The sequence below is a fragment of the Mercenaria mercenaria genome, chromosome 7 (genome assembly GCF_021730395.1).
Source record: "Mercenaria mercenaria strain notata chromosome 7, MADL_Memer_1, whole genome shotgun sequence".
Lineage (NCBI taxonomy): Eukaryota > Metazoa > Mollusca > Bivalvia > Venerida > Veneridae > Mercenaria > Mercenaria mercenaria.
In genome coordinates this window covers 74112044-74130796 of record NC_069367.1, presented here as the reverse complement: position 1 = coordinate 74130796, position 18753 = coordinate 74112044, and the positions used below count along the sequence as shown (strand labels likewise).

Genomic DNA, 18753 nt, shown 5'->3' with positions numbered 1-18753 from the left:
CATAATAACATTAGCTATGAATAGCTATTAGCCGACTTAACAAATAACAGTCACATTACAATACAAACAAATACACACATAGAAAAGCACATGAATTATCAAGCATAAAAGCACATTATACATAATACAACTGCAGGACTTCAAATGATACAAAGTAAAAGCTGAGAGGTTTGTGCTAATCTTGACCAAAGTCTAAAAATAAATCAAGATTTAATCAGTAAAATTCTGAAAAAATTAATATACAGTATCGAGTAAACACAAAAGTGCACCAGCTAAAAAATGTCTTCAAAAATCAAATATCACCTTGAATCAGATTCAAGAGACCTGATTAACCGCTACAGATCTTTATAAAACATTTTCTGAATTTACATAACCTAAGGCGATAGTAGATGAATTTAGTGCGTTTTGCCCTATAAGAATATAGCTGCTTCTTAAAATAGATCCGGGGAAATCCTTCGTGGATGTCCGTGACGTCAGGAAATGAAAATTATTGATCACGTGACTTGTGCGAAATGTCATTCAATAGCGTGAAAATTAATATTGTTCGTATTTAATAGCTTTTGCGTACTATTACCAGTATTTTATTGGATTTAAATGCTGTAGGTGTATTAAAGACATGCTATTCTTACAATGCATCGCACTTGTGTATTAAAATATGCTGATAAGCAATGAAGATTTGATGAGAAATTGTGTGTTTTGACAGCAAATTGATCAGAACTAAGAAAGGTGATGTCACGTAAACTGTATGCTACAGACCCACTCGCTACTTTATTTTGACGTATTATTCGGATATTTATCTTACATATCAAGTGCTTTAAATACGAGCTACACATTACATCCTTCATACGTGTTTCCTGGTGTAAAATTAAAGTGTTTTAAAGTGAATGCAAGCAGGTGATCGGCAGGGGACCTAGCTGAATTCTTAACAAAATTGTTCAGTGCAGCTTCATATTGTTTTGGATTTACAATAGTGTTGACATAATTACAGAGTTTATAAAGCTGTGTGTGAATTCGGATATCTGAGAAGTTTAAAGTTTGTGCATAGTTACATACTAATTTCATGCAGATCCATATTTGAAATAACATTCTGTTTACAGCCCAGGAAAGAACCGGTTTCCAGTGAAAAGTTTTTTGAATCAATGGCAAGTGGGGAGGGACAGAACGGACCAATGGATGACAGTGACTCACAGAAGAAGCAAGGAACAAGGTAATTTAGGATAAAAAATGTCTAGTTCCCACAGTGTCGATTCAGATTAGACAGCAAAGTGATATTCACTGTGGGATGTTTTAATTGTGCAGTCATGTTCTTGCCCCTCATGACACCCACGGTGGACAAATTACATTCCGCATTGCGTTACTGTTCGGTAGAAGAAGAGAGTCTGAGTACTTACCTTGCCCTTAAAACTGTAAAATACCTGTACTGGATTTGCTTTAAATTTGTTATTTTTCAGTGAAATTTCAGTTTGTTACTAGAGCTAAAATGGTTAAAATTTGTATGTTTGCATAAATTAAGTTCAGTTATTGAGTGTTCAGTCGGTAGTACCTGTAGAATTACGTACACTAAGATATATCATATACTGAATTTCATACAATGTTTATATAAATTTATTGTCCTCTTGATCTGGTGTGTACCCAAGGCACTGTTCTTGATATATTAGGTTAATATCATGATATGAAAAGCTTGTTTAAGTGTGTAAAACCTAATGTATGTAAATAGGAAACACCAAATATGTTTGGCAAGCTTGCAAAACTTGAAAAGTCACATCTAAGGACACCCTTTGAAAAATTATGTTCAATATTAGGCCCGAATCCAGGGTTGGGCCCCAGGCCTATGCCCCCCCCCCCCCCCACACACCCCTCAAGTCACCTGAGAAGTGACCTATACTCTTCAGAGTTGCACTGAAAATTTAGACCAAAAAATGCACCAAATGCCACTATTTCATACATATAAGGGGGAGATCCCCTCTCTAGCAGGACCCCTCCCATACCTACCCCAACTTGGCGCTATGAACCTCTGCAATTGGTGACACATTCGTTCTTAACTGGTGCCCCTCCAACCAAATATTTCTGGATCAAGGCCTGATTATTTAGTCATACATGTATTTTCCTTTTTTGGGCCTGATTGATAATATAGTTCAGTAATATACATACATATTTATTTCTGTCCTTACTTAAGCTGTAGAAAAAGGCAGTGCTCTCAAGTTCACTGAATATCTTAACATTTAACAGAATATCACTAAACCAAAGAAAGACAGAGTTCTGTTTTATATGACAACTTAACATCAAATGAAGTATGTTTATTAAAAAAAAAGAATTTTATTGACATATGCCTTAGAATCCAGGAAAGGACTGCATGAAGTAATCACAGTACTCAAACTTCTGAACACAATACAGAGCTGTGAAACATGTTTTTATGTATAATTGTCATGTCAGCACTGAGCACAAAAAGTGGATACGTGCTGCTTTATTTCAGTGATGTTATCCACTTTATGGGCATAGGTGATGTAATATCCAAGCCCTAAAATTGAGAGATAAGTAATTTCTTTGATTTAATAATATTTTCTATGTGTCTGCCAGATGCAGTTTTTGAACAACTGCCATTAAATTTTGCAATTAAATCTAAGGGAAACATTTTATGTAGTCAACATGATTCTTAAAAATGAGACTATAAGCCTTATAAACAAACTTTTCACAATAATTGTTGCTAAACAACTTCTTTACCAATACTCTGCTAGTGCAATACATGTTTTGCTGTACTGACCCACATTAAACATAAACTTAAATCCATTTTCTGATGAATGGATCTTTATAGTACAAGACTTAAAGATGTTAAAGTTGGCTCCCAAAATGATTTCATAGCCAAAGTGAATAATGCTGTACACTTGATTTGGAGTGGACACGATAAGCTGACAGATTCTACTGTTTTTGTTTTTTTTATTCTAATATGTCTATAATGTGTAAAATAATTATCAGATTTATATTAAATATATTTTTAATTTTGGTCTGTATAGATAGGTTTTATCCTTGGCAATATGAGTTAGAAGAAATATAGTTATAACTAGGGGTGTAACGATACGTTACTTTCACGATACAATACATATCAGGATACAGATGCAATGATACGGTACGTATCGCGATACACATTGATTACCAAAGTAAGCATTCATGTGACAGAATGAAAAAAAATCAATGTTCCAACACTTGGAAAGTACTTGAAATTTTGCTTTAAAGTTAAAGAAACTGTTATAAATGGTACATTTATTTAGTTACTATCTTTAATACTGATTTTATGAAAGTTTTAATTCAATGATTCTACTTTTCACTGTATCGTTTTTGTATCGTGAAACAGGCCTGTGATACAATACACGTATTGCCAGACTAATGTATTGTGATACAGTGAATTTTGATATATAGTGTTACACCCTTACCGGGTAGTTATAACTCAGTATCATAACTGGGTGAGTACTAATATTATTATTATTTCCTTGCTTATATATACATTACCTGCACGTGAATTAACTACACCTGTGATTATTTGAAATGATGTTTATTGATCAAACTTGCACTTGGGTGTCTCTAATAGAGCACTGCTAATCAAGGCATTATTCCCTAAGGTTGACAATTGTCATGATTGACATTGCCATGGTAACAGACTAACAGTACCTGTGACATGAGAATTGATTTTTATAAAATCTAATCTTCAGGATTGACTTGTTGCACCTATAGGCTATACTGATCTGTTGCACAAAGCTTTGGCACGTGGCAGCATATATGCCTCTCCCAAAATGACCTCGGCTACTGCAGAAAATTTTCAAGTTAGAAATAGTGTAAACATGTTTTACATAATCACATTGCTTTCTGAGATAAAATCAAGTTTCACTAAGATTGTATATATGATAATAATTAAAGTGAACTTTCAATATTTCTTGGTATATGCAGCATGCTGTTCAAATCACTGTGATCATTTGTACAGTTCTACACTGGTATATCACAGATACTGTTTTCATCCAAATACTTCACAAGTTTTCTTTTGGCTCTGCAAAAGAAGGTATAAATTATTCATAGTCATTCTTAAAGTTTTAGCGATATGCCTAGTGTCAGTTAGAATGTAGGCCTTAAACCCTCCACTCTGGGGCCTCTGTGGCTGAGTGGTTAATGTCGCTGACTTCAAATCACTTGCCCCTCACTGATGTGGGTTCAAGCCTCACTTGTGGCGTCAAATTCTTCATGCTAGGAAGCCATCAAGCTGGCTTACAGAAGGTCGGTGGTTCTACCCGGGTGCCCATTCATGATGAAATAGTGCACAGAGGGGCAACTGGGGTCTTCCTCCACCATTAAAGCTTGAAAGTCGCCATATGACATACATGTATTATGATGTATAATTGTGTCGGTGTGAAACCCAGCAAAACGAAACAAACTAACCCTCCACTCTAACAGCAGAGGCTTAAATAGCAACTAAAATATATCCATTTCCAGTTTTCAGTTTAGCATAATTTTTTTTTATAGATTGCCATATATACATATATGTTACTTAGTAATGAAATGTCACTTAGGTTAGAGGTAAGGAAATATTTTGATTCATTGTAATGATATAACAGGAAGCTGTGATGGACAGGAAAATTAATTGAAAAGAAGTCAAGTTCTGGCTACCATAATTTTACTGGCTCTATTTTTATATTCATATAAACATCTCAGAAAATGAAACTTTTTAGCGGAGGAGTCTTGATTAGATATGAGGTAATTGTTCATCAGTTGTAGTAATCAGATGTAATCAATTACATTAAATTCTTCTGTAATAAAAAGTAATCCAATGTTTTTGGAAATTTGGATTACATAATCATAATCAGGCAGCATGTAATGTAATTGTAATCAAACAATTACTTTTAGATTACTCTTACAAAACTGGCTTCTGTGAAATATCAGTTAAATATTTATATGTTATTTAAATGTCATGCCTAAACAAGCATTAATTTTGTAGGGTTTAAGTAATTGGTGCTTTAATTGTTCTATAATCATATTCCCTATGGCTGCTTAATATCAGCTGTGTAAAAAGAGTGGTTATGGTTTCTATGCATAAAGGCAGCTCCACATCACATGAGTAAAGAGTGGTATAAAGTATCATTTTCATAAAGGTGTCTCCACAAAAGAGCATGTGGGTATAAGACTTTTCTTATATCTTAATTATGTGAACATACATCTATTGTTGCACCCAAAGTAAGTATTAAACAGAACAATACAAATTATTTAATGAACCACAAAAAAATATGACAGTCCAGTTGGGGCAGAACAGGAACCTTTAATGCTGCCAAACTACAGGTCATGAGTTTGATCCTAAGGGTTAGGTACATGTTCATTTAGTCATTGTGATATGACAGAAAAAAGTATTTTTGAAGTCACTTGTTCACCTTATATTCAATTGTATTGTTCACCTTATCAAATGTACATGAGGCATTTTTCAGTTAATTGCAGAAAACTTGTAGTAACTCATAATTGCAGATATTTCTAATCCAAGAACAGACTTTTTATGAACATATCAGACTAAACCAAACAAAAACGCTGATCACCTTGTATCTGATGGAATTGGGGGGTGGGGGGCATTCAGTTTTATCATGGTACTTTTCTGTTATTCAGATGACTGTATAGGGTCATCCATCTGTCTTGAGGAAGATCAGTGGTTCTACCCTGCACCAGGGTGTCTGAATCTGTCTGAAAACATGCCAAGGCAACTGAGGTCTTCTTCTTACATTAAAGGAAAGGGAATGTATGACACTCATTTATGTAATATGAGAATCATCATCAAGCTTTTCGTAACACTGACAGATGATATGGTAGTTTGCAAATTTAAGAAAATGGCTGATCATGGAGGCAGCCATTTTAGTGTGTTTATGATGTTGTTTTCAATATTACTGCTTGGTATTTAGCCAATTACCTTTTAAATAGATTAATTTCTAAAGTTTCTTGAGTTTAAGATGTGTAGCATGATAATTTCTTTCATTCAAGTTAAAAAAGGTAGAGAACTAAGGGAACTATAATCTGAAAAAGTATTAAATCTGCCATTTTGTTTTATGTTGCCATTGGAACAAAATGACCAAATATTGAAATGTTCATAACTGTTTCATTTTTACACCGAATAAAATCACAGCACAGTCATGTAAGATAGAAATAACAAGAAAACAACATCTCCTTTCTGTTTAAACTTTGAAAATCTTCAGATGACCTCAACTGTGCGATGACTTAAAACCAAAACAAACATGTTTTATCTCAGCTTCTTAGATTTGAAGAGATATGTCATAATTTCACTTCCTGACATTATTAATTAACAACATCATCATTATTTGCCTTCAAGTATCTCTAGTTTATATCTAACTTACTTCCTTTTCTCTTATGTTGATGTAGTTACAAAAGATGGAGGAAAAAGTACTAGATATCATTTGAGTTTATTCAAGATTATACCATGCATAAAACAGAATGCCAGTGAAGAGATTTCCATCATTATGAGTGTAGCATTTCATGCTTATGCAAAATGTGTGCCTGATAGATTATAGAATGGATTGGCAACCCCAGGTTGATCTGTTAGTGTACATGTACAATCAGGGGGAAACTCTGTAGTGCAGGTCATTTACATGCATATTTCCCCAAGAAAATTTCTTTCAAAACATGTACTTTTTTCCTAAAACTGACATTTCTTGAGGATTTTTATTCCCCATTTCCTGATGAACTTGAAACTTCATGGACGTTTCCAGTGTAAATTGAGCTCCCATGGAACTATAGTGGAGCGTAATCTGGGGAGAAATCATTGGTGAGGAGCAGAGGGCGACAGACAGTTGGGGACAGTTAGGCATTGCAAAGCATTATAGATGATATATAGCAGAAAAGCAATAGATGTAGGTTTTAAACTATCGCACACCCTTAAATTCCTGACCTAGATTATCTGAAGGGTTTATCCTGTCTCAATCCGCTCTCATTGATGAAGTAGCTCTAAAGCAATTGTTACAAAGTCCACCATTTGAGTAGAAACTATTGATTTGAGGAAGCTTTATAGCTGTCTCAAATTAACAGGATCAACTCCAGGTTTGAGATCTTAAGTTATATTATACTGTTGAAAGGTTTGAGAACTTTACAACGTCATTTTATATTGTCAGTTTTTAGCTCACCTGAGCACAAAGTGCTCAAGATGAGGTATTGTGACCGGTCATTGTCCAGCGTCTGTCAGCGTGCGCCGTCCATCAATATTTGCCTTGTGAACACTCTAGAGGCCACAGTTGTGACCCAGTCTTTATGAAACTTGGTCAGAATGTTTGTCTTGATGATTTCTTGGTCCAGTTTGAAACTGGGTCATGTGGGATCAAAAACTAGGTCAGTAGGCCAGATCATAGGAAAAGCTTGTGAACATGCTAGAGGCCACAGTTGTGACTCAATCTTTATGACACTTGGTCAGAATGTTTGTCTTGATGATCTCTAGGCAAGGACTGAATCTGGGTTATGTGGGGTCAAAAACTAGGTCACTAGGCCAGATCAAAGGAAAATCTTGTTAACACGCTAGAGACCACAATTTAAGTTTGAAACTCATGAGAATTGGTCAAAATGTTTGTCTTGATGACTTCTAGGTCAGGTTCAAATCTGGGTCATATAGGGACTAAAAATAGGTCACCCCGTCAAATGAAAGGAAAAGCTTGTGAACACTCTAGAGGCCACAGTTGTGACTCAATCTTTATGAAACCTGGTCAGAATGTTTGTTTTGATGCTCTCTAGGTCAAATTTGAAACTGGGTCATGTGGGATCAAAAACTAGGTCACTAGGCCAGATCAAAGGAAAAGCTTGTGAACACTCTAGAGGCCACAGTTGTGACTCAATCTTTATGAAGCTTGTTCAGAATGTTTGTCTTGATGATCTCTAGGTCAAGTTCAGATCTTGATCATGTGGGGTCAAAAACTAGGTCACCCAGTCAAATCAAAGAAAAAGTTTGTGAACACTCTAGAGGCCACAGTTGTGACTCAATCTTTATGAAGCTTGGTCAGAAGCTTTGTCTTGATGATCTCTAGGTCAGTTTTGAAACTGGGTCATGTGGGATAAAAAAACTAGGTCACCCGGTTAAATCAAAGGAAAATCTTGTGAACACTCTAGAGGCCACAGTTGTGACTCAATCTTTATGACACTTGATGGGAATGTTTGTCTTGATGATCTCTCGGTCGTGTTAGAAACTGGGTCATGTGGGGTTAAAAACTAGGTCAGTAGGCCAGATAATATAAAATTCTTGTTAACATTATAGAGTCCACAATTTAAGTTTCAAACTCATAAGAATTGGTCAGAATGTTTGTCTTGATGAGCTCTAGGTCATGTATAAGTCTGGGTCATATGGGGTAAAAAACTAGGTCATCCGGTCAAATCAAAACAAAAGCTTGATAACACTCCAGAGGCCACGTTTATGATCCTACCTTCTTGAAACTTGGTTCAAAATGATGATCTTGATGATCTTTAGCCCAAGTTCAAATCTTGATCATCTGGGGTCAAAAACTAGGTCACCTGTTAAAATCAAAGAAAAACCTTGTGCATGCAATAGGGGCTGCATTTTTCATTTGATGTGCATGAAACTTGGTCAGAATGTTTGTCTGCATAAAATCTCGGATGAATTTTTATCTGGGTCATGTTGGGTCAAAAACTAGGTCACCAGGTCAAATAAAAGAATAACCTTGTTTACACCCTAGGGGGCACATTTTTGATTCTATCTTCATAAAACCTGGTCAGAATGTTGTTATCATGAAGTCTTGGATGAGTTCAAATTTGGGTCATGTGGGGTCAAAAGCTAGGTCAAATCAAAGGAAAAGTTTGTATACACTTTAGAGCCACTTTTTTGTTCCAATCTTCCCGAAACTTTGTCAGAATGTTTGTTTTCTTGAAATTTTGGACAAGTTCGAATCTAGGTCCTGTGGGAAACTAGGTCACTAGTTCAAATAAAAGAAAATGCTTGTTTACACTCAAGAGGCCACGTTTTTTGGTCCAATCTTAATGAAAATTGGTCGGAATATTTGTCTCCATGAAATCACTAGGTAAAACATGTTTACACTGTTATGGTGTGTTACTCAGGTGAGGGACCTAGGGCCATCTTGGCCCTCTTGTTATAAAAAGTAAAAGGTTAGGGTAGATTACCTGGAAGCACAGAGCACCCCAAACACCGCTGGAGAGCCATATATATAGGTTTTGCTCAAAGATGACAAATGAGGTCCTTGGGACTTGACACTCAGGTTTGCAGTAAGGTTTGCAAACTTTAGTCAAGCCCAAATATGAATTATCAGAATATTATTACCTTAAAATTCCATCTATATAATATATATTATTGAGCATTTTAGATTTTTATTCCATAGAGATACAAGAAAATTTCATTGAGAACAGCATAATAATAAAATGTATGAGCTGTTCTACAAGTAGAGAATAGACCCATCATTGTAAAGGAATCAGATAGACAAAACTGACTTCCCCTTCCTTTTTTGTCAGGTTAAAGTTAAAAACATAATATGTCAACATGAATTGACAAAATAATAGTTTTTGAAGGTGGTTATTTTTCATTTTTAGATAGCTGTACAAGAAAACAGTAGAGGAGGCATAAATGTTGAGCTTGGGAGGAATTTGTCTTTATTCCACATAGAAACACTATAAAATGATGTGCCATGCATGCAGACACTGTAATAAGATGTTTCATGCCTGACAAAGTAGCAAAATTTACTTGTTGCACATTGCATGCAAACCGCCCATTCAGGTTTTGTCTGTACTCCATGTAGAGACATTGTAATACAGAGTGCAGTGTTAAACAAATTAGCAAAATTTACTTGTTGCACATTGCATGCAAAGAGGCCATTTATATTCCATCTTTGTGGGAGTAAATAATTTTCACACTAAAATTTAGTATCAGTCTTATATAGTTATCTAACATAATAAAAGCCTTATAGAATAGACAGCTGTGATGTTGCAGTAATCAATGGCCAACATTGGTCAATAAGTAGCCATCACTTGTTGGTGATGCTATAACAATATTATCTTCATTGTCACCATGGTGATCAATAGTTTCTCACAATATCTGATTATCTCTCACATATTGGTGTATTGTATGTGGCAAGAGGTGTTACTTGTTCATAGGTGTGGCTTCAATGGGTATCTATTCTTTGAAGGCTCATATTGCCTTTATTTATAATGTGTCTCATCCACCTGTTTCGTTATGAATATAAAATAGTCTTTTTCTTGTTAAATACTACTTTTAGCTCGACTTTTCAAAGAAAAAGTAGAGCTATTGCACTTGCCCCGGCGTCGGTGTCACTGTTGATTAAAGTTTTTGATAAAGTCAGATATCTGTGTTACTATCAAAGCTATTGACTTGAAACTTAAAATATTATTTACTATCAAAGTCTACACCAAGAGAAACATTCCCCATAACTCTGATTTGAATTTTGATAGATTTATGTCCCTTTTTAACTTAGAATTTTTGGGTTAAAGTTTTTGATAAAGTCAGATATCTCTGTTACTATCAAAGCTTTTAACTTGAAACATTAATAGTTATTTACTATCAAAGTCTACACTAGGAGAAACAACCCCCATCACTCTGGTTTGAATTTTGACAAAGTTATGCCCCTTTTTAACTTAGAGTTTTTTTTTAAGTTTTATATAACATCCAGTATCTCTGTTACTTTCAAAGCTGTCGACTTGAAACTTAAAATAGTTTTTTGCTATTGAAGGCTACAGCAAAAGAAGCAATCCCCATAACTCTGTTTGAATTTTGACAGAGTTATGCCCTTTTACTGGCAAAGCTTTAATTCAGAGTCAAGCGCTGAGAAAAGTTGAGCATGCTGTCTTACGGACAGCATTTGTTGATAACTGTTTTCATATATATTTGCCAAAAGTGTAAATGTTAAATAACATATTAGAAATATAGAAAATATTATTGAACCCATTGTTTATGATAAGCTCCCTTTGTTGCTCTAATTGCATAAGTTCACGAATAGTGATCTTCTATCGGTGTGAGTTTGAACTCCCACAACTAAGACTATATAATTATTAACTTTCTTTTAAATTAGAATCCCATATTTTGGTGCATTGAACTACTAGGCACATTGGAAAACCAGGGGAGCTTACTGACTGCCCACTAAAGTTACTATCATTTTCCTGGAGGAGAATAAAATGTTTACTATATTATAAATTGATTTAATATAATATATTGCCCACATAATGACATAAGGCATTTACAATTATGCCTTTTTAAAGGACCATTTATTATTGTTCATGTGTGATTGAATCAAATTTAACCACCGGAAGTATCATTTATTAATTGCCCATTTATTATTTCCCATAAATAAAATTTTTTTTACCATTATGGAGTTTCAAAGAAACATGGGTTTAAATGTCCTGTATTCTTGATAAGAAGAAATTTTAGTTTAAAACTATTGAGACAACTCAAAAAACCCAGGGACCTACTGTAACTGTAACCTGCATTTTTGATTTATGGACAAGTGAAGGGGCCACTGTAGCCATTATCATGCAGTCTTCACCTCTTCAGTATTGCAACCAGGCTTCTGGTGTAGAATTATTTCATATGTGAGGAATTAAGCCACCTGCCTGGCTGATTGAAGGTCAGTAGTTTGTTAAAAACAGAGACAAAGATTTATTATCCAGAGAAAGTGTTATCTTGTCTACCTTGAATTACTAAAGCTGTAAAAACATCTTTTTTATCTGTTATCTGTGTTTTAAGTACAGTAGATCTTGTCTGCATTCAACAGCTGCAAAAGTAAATTTGAAATACCCTTGACATATTGATATAAATTCCTATAATAATTATTTATATTTTAAGATTAACATGATGTACTTCTGTTAATTACAAATGTACAACATTTAAAGATTACTACCCTGAGGTATCAATATGGGATATTTTAGGCATTTTAATTGCTGTTGATATGGTGTTTTTCCCAAAGATGTACTAAATAGATATTGAGAGTTTGGTGCAAAATGGTTGTATCTCCTGTACTTTATGTTTTGCAGTATACTCTTGAGTTAAATCAGTTCCATCACATAACTAGGGGTTTGTTGAAGTGTCTGTATTACCACACATAAAACAATAGCTAAATAAAACCATGCAGTCTCCCAAGACACATACACTGGAGTCCTGAAATCTTATTGATCAGAAATTTTGAGCCTTTGTACAGAATTTCTCTCATTGCATGGTCTAATTTGATAGAATCAGTTTGAAGAATCTGTATTGTTTCTGCTGCATGTTTATTGAATTAATAGGTTACAAATCTGCAACATGTGTTTGTTTGTGTAGCATTTCTGGGATGTCTTAAAATCATAATAAACCATATAATTCTGGTTTTAATTTGCTCATTTATGTTAGTACATAATTATATGCTTGCAGCCATTTATCCACACAGTTTGATTATAGACACCATTTGCTGCATGTTGCAAACACCATTTTACTGCTGAAAAATTTGGCTGTCTCTGATAATCATTTCAGTCTGCATGGTGTTATAACTGGACAATTCATTTCTTGCAACAGACAACATTTACATTTGGACAGTTCAGTTCTTGTAACAGACACTATTAACCACTAGACTATATTTTCATGCAACATACATAATTTATTGCTGGACAATTCATTTCTTGCAACAGACAACATTTATATACATTTGGACAGTTCAGTTCTAGCAACATACAACATTTATTGCTGGACAATTCAGTATTTTGCAACATACACTGTTGACCACTTGACTAAATTTCTTGCAACATACACCATTTACTGCAGGACAATTCAGGCAAATGCCATCATTTTACTATCTAAGGCAATGAAAATGTTCCTACAAACTCCATTTGCTGCTACTAAGGTAGATTTGGTTGTTGCAGCAGACACTTTCTTTTTTGACATCTCTGTTGTTGCGGCAGACAACATATTTACTGCTGGCATTTTAGTTCTTTGTAGGTTCACATATATTCTAAAGTTACACATTCAAAAATTGCAACAAAAAAACATTTATAGCTTGATCAGTTAGTTGTTGCAAGTCAAGTATATTCCAGTTGTTGCACAAAAACCTATTACTGCTAAGTTGTTATAATCACCATTAATGTAATGTAACTAATTATGCTGCTAGATGATTTGGGTTTTGATGTAAACATGATATACAGTATGAAAATTCAAATGTTGCAGCGACCACCATTTAATATATAGTTGGACAATTTGACTGCTACACAAACTGTCAACTGCTTACACTATAAACTGAATATTTACTTCAATCCAGATGATTACATGTTAACTGTGTCTGGAAAATATTTTTCAAGTAAGCAAAGAAGTATATATTTTAGACAGAGAAAGTAGTGACTGTCACCGGAATGATAGGCAGTGCCCTGTGGACAAACTGTCTATTGATTGCTGAAGAGCTCGCAATATTCTATTACCCTGGGAGACATTGCAGACAGAGATTTTGATAGGAATAATTGGTCATCTTATAAAACCAGACTCAATGTGGAGTCTTGCCATTGGTCAGTTTCAAGACTGAGTTTAGTATGAACCAATCAGATACTGGATATGTTAGACTAGTGTCCAAACTTAGTCAGATAATCAGATCAGAGTGGAGCCTTGCCATTGGTCAGTTTCAAGACTGAGTTTTGTATCTGGATATTTTAGACTCATGGGTAACCAAACTTAGTAATGTAATTCTCAGTTAATCAGATCAGAGTGGAGCCTTGCTATTGGTCAGTTTCAAGACTGAGCTCAAAATGAGTCAGTCTGATGTTTGAGTTTTCTGTCTGGTCTCCAAATTTTTGCTTGATTCTTGTCCTAAAACTATAAGATTGTTTCCTAGATATGACTGATTTGCAGATATTAGCTAGAAGACCTCATTTTCTCCTGCTTTTAGACATGGTCAATCTGTTACTGAACTTAAGTTAATAGGGCATGAATGTATTTGATCCAGTGTGAACATTCCCATGCACGAATTGTGAAAATTGGCAAGGATAGACTTAATTATGATAAAGCAAAAATGAGTTTTAAACTTTTCCTTTTCCATTAGAACTAACGATTGTTGCCATTGGTCACTTAGTTAAAACACTAGGTCAAATCATTGAAAAAGTAAGTAAATGATCAAACTGGTTTATATAAAACATGGTCAAAATGTTTGTCTCTATGAAATCTAGTTGTAATATTATTTCATAGAAATATTCCAGTTTTTAGCTCGACTATTCGAAGAATAAGTAGAGCTAGCCTACTCACCATGGCGTCTGCGTCGGCTTTGGCGTCACTGTGACCTTTGTTAAGTTTTTCGTACCAATCCATATTTTGACAAAATCTTTTGAGATAAAGCTTTGAAACTTTCAGCACTTGTGTACCATCACCTTGTCAAGTTTTAGGCAAGAGAACATAACTCCATCAAGCATTTTGGCAGAGTTATAGCCCCTTTCAACTTACAAATCTTGGTTAAGTTTTTTCGTACCAGGTCATATTTTGTGTAAACTGTTAGACATATGGCTTTGAAACTTTTATCACTTGTTTATTATAACAATCTCTATCTGTAGGCTCAAGTACATAACTCTGTCAACTATTTTGACTGAATTATGGCCCTTTTTGGACTTGGAAATTGGTACAATTTTTGTACAAGTCCACGTTTTGTCAAAACCTTTGACATGTGGCTTTGAAACTTTAAACATTTGTTTATCATCATGATTTCCATCGTTCTGTAGGCAAGAGTACATAACTCTGTCAACTATTTTGGCAGAATTATGAACCTTTTTGGACTTAGAAATTGGTTCAGTTTTTCGTACAAGTCCGCGTTTTGTCAAAATTATTTGACATACTTGTGGCTTTGAAACTTTGAACACTTGCTTATCATCATGATTTCCATGTGGAGGCAAGAGTACATAACTCTGTCAACTATTTTGGCTGAATGATGGCCCTTTTTGGACTTTGAAATTGGCTCAGTTTTTGCGCAAATCAGCGTTTTGTCAAAACTATTTGACATGTGTCTTTGAAACCTTGAACACTTGTTTATCATCATGATCTCCATCTGTAGGCATGAGTACATAACTCTTTAACTATTTTGGCAAAATTATGGCCCTTTTTGGACTTGAAAATCAGTTGAATTTTTCATACCAGTCCATATTTTGCCTAACCTGTTTGTTATATGGCTTTGGAACTTTTACCACTTGTTTACCATCATAGTCTACATGATTATATAGGCAGGACTTAGTAACATAACTAGGACAAGGACTGTAGTTCAGTTATGGCCCTTTTTGACATAGAAATTAGTTAAGTTTGGCATTGTCTAAACTGTTTGATATATGGCTTTGAAACTTTGAACACTTGCTTACCAACATGGTCACCCATTGCCATATAGTGCAAGACTTGTCAAATCCCCAAATACAGGTACATTGTTTGTCTTTATTTTTCATCTTTTGTCTGAAAATCTCTGGTAGTATTTTAACCCCATACTTCCATCAATTCTTCAAATAGTTGAGCGCATTGTCAACAGACAGCTCTTGTTTGAAAACATTACCACCAGAGGGGGTAGATGTATATAATACTTCCTATATGTGTATAGTGTAATCTTTAAAAAATGCTAGCCCCATTTATACAGGTGTTACTGTATTATTCTACTGGTGTTAGTCAGACTGTACAGGTGTCTGTTGTAATCTATCTTGTTGGCAGGGCAACATGTGTCAAGAGTTAACAGGTATCTAAAATACCGGTAGCTATCATAATTTCTTTCTGCATTTAATTCATAATCCCAACAATGCTTTGTGGCAATATGTTAGAATGAAGATTCATTCTTCACTCTTTTTTTTTAACTGATATGATGTCAGGGTTGCATGTTCTGGTAATTAGGCAGCTCTCAACTCAGTTCTTTGATTTCTCCAGTTACTGCTGAGATTGTGCCATTTTGTAGGGTGATTAGCTGCTGAAAGCCCATTAATTTTGAGCATCTTTTAATGGACCCTTTTCCAGGAGGTTTGTTGTAGTTTAAACTAAGTGCAAAATGTATTTAATTAGACTGCAGAAACTTACTAATTAATTTTAAATTTCTGGTTTGTTGGCTTCCAGCCATCCCTTAAGGTATATTGTTATTAGGTGTAAGTGTTTTTTCAGGACTTAAAAAGGGGAATGGCACTGGTGGACAGTACTTGACAGTGTTCTGGAGTAAAAAAGGTGCTTCAGCTCAAAATGGCCGTTTATTATTATAAGTTTGTCAGTGCCCTAGTCATCAGTTCCATTCACACATGTTTTTGATATAAGTAATCAGTGTTTAAGTGATCTTAAGTCACCCACTAATGGTAGACAGAGGTAAAAACCTTCTTACTTAAAGGCTCACAGGTTTGATTTTTAGATTGATGTTAATCCTTCAGTTTTCTAGGGACAGGGTAGGTCAATAATACCAAGTGTACAACTGAAGTAACAGACATCATTCATGAATTATTATACCTTCTCTTCCATTTGAACCAATTATACAATGGTAACAGTGCTTTTTTCCAGAGCATTAGTGATATTGTTGCCCAGTGAACAAGACATGTAAGGATGAAATTGTATTGTAATAAAACCAAAATCAGGACAAATTGTCCCATAAGGGTGAGGGTGAAAATTTCTATGGTAACATTTTTAGCATTTTTAAGATTGATGAAATCCTTATAGACTAAGCAGCAGAGTGGCATATTTTTCAGCTCCATTTGATTTTATTGTCAAACTGATAAATTTTATTTGGTTATAATCAAGTCTGAGAAAAAGTCAGCACTGATGTCTTATGAGAAGGCATGGCTGTAACAGGCGTGGTTTTGAACCTTTGAACACACACTCTACAGGTCAGGGATCTTTGGTAAAAAGGATATAATTTGAACCAGGCAATGCCTCTCTGGTATAAACATTTCAACTGTTCGATATATCTTGCACTATGAAAAGCTCTAGGAAGCTTTGATTAATAAGTAGTTGTGAAAGCTATTAGTTAAAATTTGCATTTCGGAATCATTTAGACTTAAGGTTTCGATGGAGGCCTTGAGAAACAAAAATCAAACAACACCAAATCATAGAAAGAAAGAGTTGTTTGACATGAAAATTGAACAGCATGTAAAACATGTATATTACTTTACGAAACAAGTGTCAGTATACTGATATAAACATTGAATTCCGGAAAAGGGCTGCCTAAAGGGGCTCCACTTCCGGACAGTTAAACGCCTTTAAAAACTCACCATTTTCAAAGAACAGTTACACATGTTCGTTTTGATGCATTTGCAATAGCGTGCGAGTGGTGAAATTTCGCATAACAAGGTGGAACACAGTTTTCAGCAATTGTTTATCTTTATTTCTTTACAAATGGCAATCATTTTCAAAGGGAGACAACTGTTCCCGATTATTTTAAGTACAAATGGCATTCATTTTCAAAGGGAAACAACTTTTTCCGATTATTTTAAGCAATCTTTGAGAAAAAGTTGTCTCCCTTTGAAAATGAATGCCATTTGTAAAGAAAAAAAGATAAACAATTGCTGAAAACTATGTTCCACCTTGTTACGTGAAATTTCACCATTCGCACGCTATTGCAAATGCATCAAAACAAACATGTGTAACAGTTCTTTGAAAATGGTGAGTTTTTAAAGGCGTTTAACTGTCCGGAAGTGGAGCCCCTTTAGGCAGCCCTTTTCCGGAATTCAATGTTTATATCAGTATACTGACACTTGTTTCGTAAAGTAATATACATGTTTTACATGCTGTTCAATTTTCATGTCAAACAACTCTTTCTTTCTATGATTTGGTGTTGTTTGATTTTTGTTTCTCAAGGCCTCCATCGAAACCTTAATAATGCTGTCATATTTGGATGCATTTCAAAGTCTCAAAGTCAAATGGAATGTGAACTTTTGAATATTTCAGGAAATCTTGAAAAGCAGAAGAAATTCCCCTATTATGTTTAGGGGTATTTCAAGAATTGATCTAGAACATAAGGAACATTCTTGCATTGTGTTTGATGGCTGCATGAACATTAAATTTTGTACTTGACTGATTAAGTAAAACAGTTCATGGATTAGACTTTCAAATTTAATCTGTTGTTATCAAGTAATCTGTATCTAATAAAGTTTATTTCCTTCTTCATAATGATGGACACTCACAGTTACCAAGAAAACCCTTTTCTGTCTAGGCTCATCTCAGCAGTGTCAGTGATAAGAGATATTGTATTTTTTTTCCAGAAAATGATTATTTGAGAGGAATTTATGGCAGAGATATTTATTTTGAAGGACTCTAATGACTGATGCCAGTCTATTCATGGATTTTTAGCTCACCTGCGCATGAAGTGCTCAAGGTGAGCTTTTGTGATCGTCCTGTGTCCGTCGTCAGTCGTCCATCATCAACAATTTGACTGTTAACACTCTAGAGGTCACAGTTTTGGCCCAATCTTAATGAAACTTGGTCAGAATGTTACCCTCAATAAAATCTTGGACGAGATATTTGGTCATCTGGGGTCAAAAACTAGGTCACCAGGTTAAATAAAAGGGAATGCTTGTTAACACTCTAGAGGTCACAATTTTGGCCTAATCTTAATGAAACTTGGTCAGAATGTTACTCTCAATAAAATTTTGGACAAGTTCGATATTGGGTCATCTGGGGTCAAAAACTAGGTCACCAGGTCAAATCAAAGGAAAAGCTTGTTAACACACTGGAGGTCATAATTTTGGTCCGATCTTAATGAAACTTGGTCAGAATGTTTCTCTCAATAAGATCTTGGACAAGTGCGATATTGGGTCATATGG

General features: G+C 34.8%; 1 protein-coding gene across 1 annotated transcript in view; it reads left to right on the top strand.

Moving 5' to 3' along the window:
• The first annotated feature begins 490 nt into the window (after positions 1-490).
• Positions 491-18753, top strand: part of LOC123553918 (beta-arrestin-1-like) — a 171583-nt gene continuing 153320 nt past the window's right edge. The window contains exon 1 of the mRNA XM_045343665.2: positions 491-1207. Coding sequence (XP_045199600.1) covers positions 1140-1207 — 68 coding nt within the window. The 5' untranslated portion in view covers positions 491-1139. The remainder of the gene's footprint in view (positions 1208-18753) is intronic.